The following is a 12,019-nucleotide window of genomic DNA, read 5'->3' on the forward strand; positions in this document are numbered from 1 at the left end:
GGTTCTAAGTTGTGTCATTATCCGGCATTATCGTTATTTTGTTGGTGTTTTTGTGTTTTCTCATTTTCTTGTAAGGCGCTTTAAGATTATATTTGCATTTCAGCTTTGAATGCATGCAAATCCTTATCCCTTTCGACACACACAGACAAATATCCCCAGTATAGCCTTAACAGACTTTTGGGGCAAGTGCTGTTCGCGACCACCTATGAAGGATGGCACGGCACACGAGGGGGCGGGTGGCCAGTGGCACGGCCAACACGCACAGACACGTGTACCCATACTGGTGGCTGGATGATTTTAAAAAGTAGCAGGTATCCAATGACTTAATTATTCGTGGTTCAAGAAGTCAAAGTGATCTCCTGCTCAAATGAGCAATGCTGCTTACAGCCAAGTGGCCAATGGTGGGAATTCCACATTCACATGGCGGCGGTAAGTCTATCCACAAAGTGGTACTTATTAAATCAACCCCGAAAGGGATGATGGGCCGAGTCAACCCCAAACCAGGATTTGAACTCACAACCTTCCGACTGTGAGACCCTTGCTCTGCCAGCGAGTCACCTGGTCAGATACAAGTAACTGCCATGTTCCCGTCATTGATAACTTTACTTGACATTTCGTTACTCTAAAGTTTAAATGATCAAGCATTTTTCTCTCTCGATCTAACCTCAGAGAAGCCAGCGCTGCGCTGTGGCTGCTAGCCGTGAGTCGTGGTCTGTGCGAGGACTGGCTGCTGCTGCTGCTGCTACTATCCTCACACAAACCCAAGCTGCCCCAATACCATAATAATAGCCCTCCTTTGTTTCTTGTTAAATTATTAAAAGGTTAATAGTAAAGAAAGTAAATCAACGTCGACAAGGCTAAGTAACGATACAGGCTGAAAACCTGGGTGATAGCGCAAAGATGTGATCACAGTTGCGTGTTACTTCCCAGCATTATGCGGTGTGTGCGTGTGTGTGTGTAAGAATTGTGTTGTTCTCTCCTTACCCTCTCTCCCGGGATGCCAATAGATCCCTGAGGTCCTGGAGTTCCCTTTAAAAAGAGATCACAAGACGAGAAGACAATCTCCGTGAGTGTTTGTGCACGAGTGCGCGTGTGTGTGTGTGTTTGTCTTTGTGATTTTGTGTGAGTGTATTAAAATGCGTGTGTGTGTGTGTTTGTCTTTGTGATTTTGTGTGAGTGTATTAAAATTGCGTGCGTGTGTTTGTGTTTTTGTCTTTGTGATTTTGAGTGAGTGTATTAAAATGCGTGTGTGCGTGTGTTTTTGTCTTTGTGATTTTGTGTGAGTGTATCAAATTGCGTGCGCGTGTTTGTGTGTGTGTCTTTGTGATTTTGTGTGAATGTATTACAATGCGCGTGTGGGTGTGTGTGCGTGGGTTTAAGTCGGTTCGTGTGCAAGTGCTTGAGATGGATTGTTGAATCACAGGATTGTGAGAGGTAGCGGTGGCGGCTTTGGGAGGTCTTTATCTAGCAGTGGATTGATCATGGCTGATGATGATGTGGGTGTGTGTATATGTATGCAAATACGTTTGTATGCGAGTATGTTTGTACGTAGCTTATTGGATTCCTCCAGTATAAATAAATATGCTGATCCTGTTTGCATACTGTGTGTATCTGTATATGTATTATTGCGTGATGCTATACGTTTGTGTCTGCGTCTATGTGCATAGGTGTGAGTATTAAGAGCGCGTCTTTATTTGCGACGCAGGGCTGGTAGGGAAATTCCACATTGCCATGTTGGAACCAGACTTCATTTGAAGACAAAAAACTGAAAAGCTAACACATCCGTCAATCGTATTGCACCTTTGGAAATAAAATATATAATGTGTGAGGTTTTAGGTGATGGCCTCTCTTCATAGCACACAGACAGAGTCCAGCGAGACAGAGAGCATGGTAAGGCTTGATGACAGTACTTTACACCATCTTCCTGATTAACAGGGTTTAAATTGGCACATCAATAGTTACCTAATGGTGGTTATTGAGTAACGGACACACCATTCAATGGTTTAAATAGGCATCGCTTCATGAACTAATTTGTATTAAAAGTAACATTTTAAAATGTTGACTGTTACTTTGCATTATGGGTAGACTTGTTTTAGTCAGGTCAGTGGAGACACCACGAGCATTAAACAAAGAACCTCGCCACTATTGACATCCCACAAAGTGGCAGTTATTTTGTTTAACACGTAGGCTTTCGCGACCAATATTATTCATAATTTATAAATAACGCAATCTAACCCAAAAACGTATATTAAGGTAGTTATTTTATCAGCACTGGAAGTCGACAATAAAATAAAAAGGAGAGGTCCTTCTATTGCGTAACATTTGAACCATCTGTGGAACGACAAGAGAATCCAATCATAGGAGAAACATATTAAACCGAGAAAAGAGAAAATGCTATCTTGAAAACGGCAATACTCGCTGGGCCTCTTGGTGTGCCCAGGCAGTGCATGACGATGTCTTTATTGATTCATTTGATGATGATGATGATGATGCTTGCTTTTGTTACCGTTATTGTTACTGCTGCTGTGCTCAGCACAGTGACATCTGGACGTTTTTTTTCAGGCATTGTGCGTGACACAAGCGCTTTAATAAGCGACGGAATTGTCTGTTCTCTCTTCTCCGCCGAGCGATTTTCATTTTAACGCTTGGCTGTTAGGAGGACCTGTTTCACCCGGCATTATCATCAGACGAGCGCGGTGCTCCCGTTCAATAAATAATTACGTATTTTAATAACAGACGACGGATACATCCGAAAACCCAATGGGCGATGAGCACAGCTGCATGGAGAGATAGCGCGGGGACATCGCGAACAATGAATTGAGTGCATTTTAAAAGTCGTACATTGCCTCCTGAAAAATGTGTGCATTTTGAATGTCTTCCGGATTCTGTACAGCTTTATATTCTGTAATCCTAAACGAGCTTGCGAAAAATCAGCCTTCGGACTTCATGTGATAATCCGTTTAAAAACTTTCACGAATGTTCATGTCAGCTAAAGTTCCATTATTATTATTATTCATACCAGAATAATACTGGAATCAACGTTAAAATTAAACGTGGGTAGGCACTCATCTTCATTGGTGGTCCTGAGCAAATCATATTAATCCCAATATTCCTATGGAAGGGACCATTCTATCCATGGAATCACCACTGTTGATGTCTCACAAACTGGTACCTATTTTATTCATACTTAATGGATGATGATGGGCTGATTGACTAAGCACCAATATCTGTATTCACAACCTTCCTATTCTAAGTCTTGTGTTGTAACGACGGTGCCACGTGGAGGAAAGACTCACTAAGTCCCAACACTATTTTTAGGACATTCTTGTGTTGGGAATAAGTAGCCATAATTCTATAAATTCAGGTGTTCGCCTCGCTACACTGTCGACACATCTTCCAGAAAAGCCTCACTGAATCTCAAAACTTTAGAAACATGCTTTAGCTGCTGTACATTTCCACATGATTAGCAACTGGTAAAATATAATAAAATTGATTGTTTTAGTTTGTTTGACTACTTTTTCACGAGGGTCCTACCAAGTGGCCGCAGTCGGGGATGGTGTTGCACTGTGTGATTCCAATTGAACAATTTGCGGCGTAATTTTTTTGCATTTCGATGTTTAGCCGTTGCTACTACCGCCAGAAACAGATTATGCAATGAAAAGGGAACACATGTTCTCTGTTGAGGCGTCCTCAGTAACGGAGATGTTGATGATGATGTGCTTGGTGTGTCCGAGGAAGGTTGTCATGCCGACGCACCTGAGATCCAGGATTTCCCTGCTGGCCGGGAGGACCAGGTTCACCTTGGAGGCCCTGAGGGAAGTGGGGAGAGTGGGAGCGTGAGCAGGCAAGCAAGCGGAGCGCATCTCACCCAGTAGGCAGCTCATCCAGTAGACATCTCACCCAGTATACAGATCACCCTCTAGACAGATCACACACTAGGCAACCCACCCTCTAGACAGCAAACGGCACTGACTGCACCTCGTGTGCATTATAACTCAATCAAGCCCGACTTTCTTATTCTTGGTTCTTTCGGTAAAGTCACGTAAAATGGAAATAATAAAATAAAACATAATAAAATAATTCTCACGACGTTTATAATGTTTCATTTTTATTATTTTATTATTTTTATTCTACGTGACTTTACCGAAAGAACCAAGAAGATGAATCCCTGCAGTCACGAAAGCTTTAAATCGAAAAGCCCGACTCTCTTCGTGAGGTCCAGAGTTTGCTTGTCTTGAAACAATGCTGCTGAATCCCCGCACTCCAAGAAGGCCATGCGGCTGATGGGTTGCATGATAAATATTTATATATATTTTTTACGTGGAGATGGATATGGGTAGGAGGACACATTTTTTGCTATTTAAATCCTCCCCAATGACCCGAAGGGATTATTACCATTTGTTTGAGTAGCTCGGGGCATTCAACAGAACCTCTGAATTGGGCCAGAACCTCTGAGTTCCAAGGTTTTTACTCGGGTTGTACTCGGTTTGTTGAACGGTAACGGTAAAGTGGTAACCATTTTCTGAATCAATTACCCGTTCTGAAAGTCAGGAACTGTTCACCATCTCCAGTGGAACTTTAGTCACGAATGCACCGATTTAATAAATGGGTCCAATTGTTTCAACTGCCGTGCCGGAAGACAGAATCAAACCGGCAACCTCTGGATTTGCAAATCCACGGGCGAACCATTACACTGCTGCAGCAGCTCCTAGTGTCTCAGAAAGGCAAGCCTGTTAAGTCTGTCGCTCTAGACATTATGTGTGGGGATCCGGTCATCGTTTCACCGTCTATGTCGAGCTCTTCGCCACCTGTGATCAAATAAAGCTGGAAAAGGAAACAAACCGAGTTGGCTAATGCCCGCCCCATATTTATCACGACCATAATTACACTGCTACCGAATGTGACGTATGCCAGCTTGGCGGATTGCCATTTTCCCATTTAATTGCAAAGGAGAACAAGAACACAATCCCTGCTGGGTTTGTAACAATGTGAACCAACTAGCGTGGACAAGACAAAAACACAACACGTTCATCAACGACACTGTGTGTGACCTTACAAGGCAAACTCCATAATGGGCGATATGTCGGGCAATGGCCCTTCTTGGCCCTTCTTCATCATCGCAACAAAAACTAAAAAGGGACGACTAGCCGAAACATCTCCTATTATCCATGCTTTGCCTTTCAGGGCCACCGTGTTATCGACAAAGAATGTGTTGAGATTTGTGTTAATTTGTGCTCATGCACCACAGGAAATGCTGCAGCAGCATCATCACCGAATGATTTATTTCATGCTGATAAGAAGCTGTTGGAGGGATTTTAATATAAATTCTGTGAAGTCATCAGTCATCTTGGGGGCATTCTCTCTCTGACACAGCTGGTGTTGCACTAGCTGCTGTTCCAGTGACGTTTTCGTTTCCTTCATTTTTACACATTTGCTGAGCACTGGGCCAAAGGCCCAAACATGTCAACCAACATGCGGCAAACGTGACAGCAGCGGACATGGCACGGAAGCAGCACAACGAGAAGATCGTGTTGCACAAAATAAAGAAACACCCACAGCACAAATCAACATAGCATATGGACATGAGCATGGTTGGCTACGTACGGTGCAAAATAAGTTCAACGTAGGTACATTTTTACATTGAAATACATTTTAGCCATCAGAGTCCATAATTTAAATGAGTGTGCGCCTATGGGTAGTTGTTATTGTTTTATATGTACACTGCATAATGAGCTGGAGCGGTCGCATAATAGCTAACATCAGCGGTGAGTGAAACAAGTGACGAGTGATATCTGAATCAGCCCAATGCCCCTCCCTCGTTCACCAGGCCACAGAGCCCGGCGTGGTGAGGCCTTTCAAACAGCAGCGGATTGACGTAGGGCTGTAATTTATCTGTTGATGTTTTTCATGCGTAATAGTCCACAGACCATGCATTGGCAATGATTCATATCATTGGCCCGTAGGAAGTTTAAAAAAACACCAGACGTTCCACGTGCAAGTACCAAGGGCCAGTCCTCTTTAACATGACGTCTGATAACTTCCCAAAGAGTGGTAATAATTGTATATACCCCAGATCGATGATGATTATGGGCTGACTCTTAGTCTACCCTCGAAAATATGAAATTGTCTTAGTTATTCACGAGACATAGGCCCCCGTGTAGCCTTAACAGACTTTTGGGGCAAGTGCTGTGAGCGAGCGCCTATGAAAGCCGGACCAGCACACAAAGGGGTGGGTGGCCAATGCCACGTCCAACCGCCTTTGTCTCCCTTGTGGCGATGCATGCAAATCACACCAGGTACTGATCTGAGGCTGAGTCGACCTAGGGGAGGCCCAGGACCAAAATCATTGTAAACGGGGCTTCACCTAGCAACGTAGTTTCTTGCAATCCGGGATAATTTGTTGCAGATGTTGTCAATTTCAAGAATCATAAAATTGGGTCGCTTACAAACCGTTACCCGCTTTTCATCCGGCGGGCACAATGCAGCCACATTTGCCGGAGCTAAATGCGACGGAACAAAGTTTTCTTATTTCCCCCCGCCCCCCACCCAAACAAATGACACAAGAGTGGATAATTTCACTTACGACGTTCCCCTTCTGGCCAGATGGACCATCCGTCCCCGGCGGTCCCTAAGAACGAGAGGCAGACAAGCGGGCGAGTGGAGTTATCATCGTGAGCACAGCGAGCAAGGGCACGGCAGCCTGACTGGTCATTTCTTGTGACCCAATGTGCTCGGCTGCCTGAGATTCTGAGTGGAAAATGAATGTCCCTTTGTCGACAAAAGCCGATGTTTGTATGTGTGTGTGTGACTGTGTGCATGTGTCTGTGTGACTGTACATGTGTGTCTTTGTCTTTGTGTGTGACTGTGTGTGTGTGTGACTGTATGTGTGTGTGTGACTGTGTGTATGTGTGTGTGTGACTGTATGTGTGTGTATGTGTGGCAGAGGAGCGACGCTCACAACAACTAGCGGAGCGCCGGGTGGATAAAGCTCAGAAAGTTGGCACAGTAGGGGGCACAGGTGGTGCATCAGCCAGTCATCTCAGTCGTCTCAGTTAGTCGACCCGTGGCACCTGGGTCTGCACCGTATCCTCCTGCCAGCGGGCATTCGACACTTCACGTGGTCTCAAGGTGCACATAGCCTGGCACAAGCGTCGTGGTGACGTCACCGCCACTTAGTGGCGGTTGTTGTTGTAGGTGTGTGTGTACGTAGGTGTGTGTGTGTACGCATGTGCTTGTGTGCCCACTGGGGTGTGTGTGTGTTCCATATCCATGGGTTAGGTCCCTGTCCATCGTGAACAACACGTCTACATCTTGTCGAGAAGACGCCCCACACTCTGCTCGTTACATTAGGCTACTCGTCAGGGTTGAACACATCTCATCATGTTACTTCATACACCGATGCACACGGGATAATTTCCAATGCACAATTCACCCAACCGTAACTTTTTCATTTCAACTGCGGAAAATTAAAATTTACCTTAGCTCTTTAGTTAAGTGCTACAGTTTAACATCATTAATGTTGGACGGAGCTTTATTCCCGGCATAAATAATTTAATACATACGTGTATAAACTTTAAATTACAAAATAAAGAACATTGAACGTCGATCGCAATGTTCCGGATTCCCCAATATTTTATGGCATATTAAACATTTCGAATACCGTACTTTCTGAATTAATTTCGATTCGTTTAAAAGTAGTTCGGCAAAAAATATATATATATTTGTTTGGAAAAGTGTCCCAATGTGTATTTCGTTGATAATATAAATAAGCAGCCAAGTGCCACTACATTGCTGGACAAAATGCTTTGCGAAAATAACACGAAGTAGTTTATATTCACCAAATGTTAGTTGTAACGCTACCCATATAGCAATGGATCTGTTGCTATAGTGATGATGCTCTTGCTACAGCGATGTGATTGCCTGAGAGATGAGGTTGTTGTTATGGTGATCTTGCCATAGTGTTGCTGTTGCTATAGTTATGAGCTTGCTGCCAAAATGATGATCTTGTCATAGGGATGCAGTTGCAATAGCGAATAGGTTCCTACAATCGTGTTGATAGTCTTCTCTGAATATGCTGTTGCTATGATGATGCTTTTGTTATAGTGATGAGGCTGTTGCTATAATTAGGGTTCTATTATCGTGGTAACACTATTGCTGCAGTGAACATGACGTGTCTATCACTGTTATAAGACTGCTGATATAAAAGCAGCATTGCTATACCAAATCTGGTGTTGCTATGGTGATGATACCGTTGCTATGGCGATATTACGAGCGTGATGATGCATGATGCTAATGCGATGGTGATGATGCCGTTGATTGGTTGATGATGGTGTTGTCAAAGTGTTGATGCGGTTATAATGATGACGGTGCTGTGGTGATGATGCGATTGCTATGATGACGATGGTGGTATTGCTAAACCGACAATGCTACTCTACTGCTTTCATAGCAATAATGTTGTTGCTTTGGTGATGGTGCTGTTGCTATAGTGATGTTTCTGTTGCTATGGTGGTGGCACTGTTGCTACGGCAATGGCACTCTTGCTATAGCGATTGCGCTGTTGCTATGGTGATGACGCTGTTGCTATGGTGATGACGCTGTTGCTATGGTGATGACGCTGTTGCTATGGTGATGACGCTGTTGCTATGGTGATGACGCTGTTGCTATGGTGATGACGCTGTTGCTATGGTGATGATGCTGTTGCTATCGTTATGGTGTCGTGTTTATTAAGCAACTGTAACTCACAAGAGGTCCTGCATTGCCTGGTTGTCCTCTGGGTCCTAAGAGGCCTCTTGGTCCCTGGGAAACATGAGCAAACAATCATCATCGCCACAATCATCGCAAAATCCTGCACGCCTGCAGCTCCGAACCTGCAAGCATACGAGGCGGCCAAAAGATGGCAGTACAGCAAGGAGGTTGCTCTGAATCAATGTCTCCAAGTGAATCAACTCTCCAAGTGCTACCCCCTCAGAGGCATGGGTTTTCCTCCGGGCCAATCTGGTTCCCCTCGCACATGATACACACATCAACTGGCTGCACTCGAGAAGAAAGGAAGAGTAGGCCAAAACACCATCGGGGGAAAATGCTAAAGCTCCCTTCTCGAAGAGCCCCTTTCGCCAGCGGTGGCACGAGCAGAACATTGCAGAGCTGTGCCTTTATAATTACCCGATTTAGAACCTGATTTAATCAAAAGCAGCTAAAGCCTGGCTATAAGCCAAAGATCCCGGCAATACCACTCATACGAATAGTAACGCCACCGTGTAATGCGCCGTGCGGCGATTCGCTTGCTCCGAAGAGAGAGAGGGAGAGCAACTCAGAGCCGCGAGGAGGAACCGCAGGCGAGCGGGAAAGGCAGCAGCCAGGCGATGAGCCGGCGCCAAATCTCCCCCCTCCAAGCTCTGCGGTTCTCCACTTATTAAGGTGCTATCAGCCAATGAATGAACGTTTACGGGTGGGAGGAAACCGGAGCACACGGGGAAAACTGCACGCGGCGCAACGCTCGGCTCCGAGTCTGCGACGCGGCCACTACGAGCCTCGAATGCGCAACGACCCCTCAACGGAACCAGTGAATGCCTTCGAGCGAGTGCCATGCCGTTCATATGACAAGTCAAAGTGAGAGCGTCCCCACTCACGCAAGCGTGGGGGTGGTGGCCCTCACTCCACATGCCCATGGTGTGGGGACCACCCTTTCCACAACACTGTGTAACTATATTTGGCTTTCCACTAAATAGTTCCCATTTTGGCGGCCAGAAAGAGATGATGGGCTGCGTGGATTGCGTGTGATGACACTCACAGGCTCGCCCGGTAATCCAGCGGAGCCCGTCGCTCCAGTCTCCCCCTAGAAGCCAAACACAGAACAGCATCGTCATCATCGTCATCACCGTCATTGTCACCGTCGGTATAATGACCGTCACCATCACCATCATCATTGTCGTCATCGTCATCATCACCTTCATGAACATAATCGTCATCATAATCATCACGTTTATCACCGTCATAATCATTGTTATCACAGTCATCAACATCAACACCGTCATTATCATCGTCATCATCATCAATGTCACTGCCATCATCATCGTCACCACAGTCATCACAATCATCATAATTATATTGCGAGGCTGAGTGAGAGGAGTGGTGGTGGTGCACCGGTCCGTGCACTGAGACGTGCTGCTGGCAAGACGGGTTCTATTCCCGACTGTGAGTCACATCGGTGGGAAGTGGCGTCTTGAACCTGTGCTGGGCCTCCCCTGGGTCGACTCAACCTTAAACGGGTACCTTGGGTGATGTGTGAGACATTAGCACTGGGCAGACCAAAGGTGGACCGGCGTGTTTCTCGCCACACCACCCTCTGTTTGTTTCGCCTTCTAACATAGGTGCTCGCAAATAGTGTTTATCCCTATGTTCTGCAAATCTACACGAGGGATATTTGTTGTGTATACATGTCTGTGTTAATGCACACACGATTCCTTGTAAAAGGTTTCAGTTTTGTTTCCTGAAAAACGGGGAAAATCCCTATTATTATATTTTGGTACTGGCAAAGGAGGTCTAATGATGTAGATGCTTACCCCGAGCCCTCGTTATTTTGATACTGCATTGTTTTTGAGCTGTACGCCTTTTGGCGTCCTCTGGTCTAACACCAATTGAGACGAGGCTCAAAAGAAAGCCGTCTCTGGTGTGGACCAATCAGTTTCAAGGACAATGCATATATTATCAGTGTGTTTTTTGTTTGCATTTTGACCACAAGTTAAGTGGTTAATGCAGACATGATTCCTTGTAAAAGGTTTCAATTTTGTTGCCAGAAAAAAGGGGAAAAACCCTACTATTATATTTTGGTACTGGCAAAGGAGGTCTAATGATGTCTGTGTATTCTTGTGTGTGGGGAGTGGGCAGTGCAGCGGTTAGCGCGCTGCGCTGCAAACTCGGAAACCCGAGTTTGATTCCCGCTCACGGCCAACATCAGTGACAATTATCTGAACCGGCCTTGGGCCTCCTCTAGGTCGACTCAGCCTCAAATGAGTACTTGGTGCGGTGTGTAAACATCGTCACCAGGGAGACAAAGACGGCCGGGCGTAGTTATGACCACCCACCCCATTGTGTGCCATGCCAGCCTTCGTAGGTGCTACACGGGGGATATTTGTATTTGTGTGTGTCTGCGCTTAAATGTGTGCAAGTGTTTATTTCTGCGTGCATGACAATTTGTTCATTATCAATGTCGTGGTTGGCTTCAATATGGTGCACGATGATCCCGGCAAACCCGGGGTCCAATTCCCAGGCATATAAATTCAGCGGCAATGTGATTAATGTTAATTTGCGGGAAGGAATCATAAAGAGTCAATATATTACATTAATTTTAAAATACTAAATGCAAGATTGCATTACGGTCCTTTGAAATCGTCTGAGACCAATCACACCTATTCCAGAAAAATAACCGATACGTCTGTCTCTCTGTCTGTTAGATTTTAATGAATAAATCTGCTCCGGCTTAGTGAGAAAAATTTGCTATTTTACACGCTTGTATTATCCCTCATTAAAGCGGCCGAGGTTTTATGCGACCGCGAGTGCACATCACACCGCCACGTCAATCTCCCTCCCTCCCTCCCTGTCTCTGCAGAGGCCCGCGTCGTGATTATAACCGGCACGGACAGATGACAGCAACACGCGGGCGCACGCCGCAAAACCCGGAGCGGACGAAGCCGGCTCGGCTTTCTGCCGTCGCTCTTCGCTCGGCGGCGGATAAAAAAAAAAGCCGGCGAGCATCTGAGCCCGAGAGCCCCGTGGGCCTGTCCCTCTCGCCCTCGGGATCCACCGAGCCGGGCTCTAACAAAGCCAACTAGAGGGTTCTGACCTTTTGAGTACTGAGTGACGGTGCGTTGGTTGAGCGTAGGTCAGTGGCGTCGCACGGTTGGTTGCCATGGTGCTCTCGTGGAAGGAATTGAAGTATGAAATGGTGGGCCCCCCTATCCATATTCTTAGGGGTTTTTTTCGGTAAAGTCACGTAGGTACAAAATTTAAATTAATAAAA

General features: G+C 45.6%; 1 protein-coding gene across 2 annotated transcripts in view; it reads right to left on the reverse strand.

The window, feature by feature from the left end:
- LOC144948416 (uncharacterized) overlaps window positions 1-12,019 on the reverse strand; it is a 266,228-nt gene that overhangs the window by 117,177 nt on the left and 137,032 nt on the right. For both annotated transcript variants that reach the window (XM_078877862.1, XM_078877863.1), the window contains exons 21-25: window positions 9,791-9,835; window positions 8,743-8,796; window positions 6,584-6,628; window positions 3,757-3,810; window positions 985-1,029 (exon numbers count right to left, since the gene is read on the reverse strand). In XM_078877862.1, coding sequence (XP_078733988.1) covers window positions 985-1,029; window positions 3,757-3,810; window positions 6,584-6,628; window positions 8,743-8,796; window positions 9,791-9,835 — 243 coding nt within the window. The remainder of the gene's footprint in view (window positions 1-984; window positions 1,030-3,756; window positions 3,811-6,583; window positions 6,629-8,742; window positions 8,797-9,790; window positions 9,836-12,019) is intronic.

Source organism: Lampetra fluviatilis, chromosome 49 (genome assembly GCF_964198595.1).
Source record: "Lampetra fluviatilis chromosome 49, kcLamFluv1.1, whole genome shotgun sequence".
Lineage (NCBI taxonomy): Eukaryota > Metazoa > Chordata > Hyperoartia > Petromyzontiformes > Petromyzontidae > Lampetra > Lampetra fluviatilis.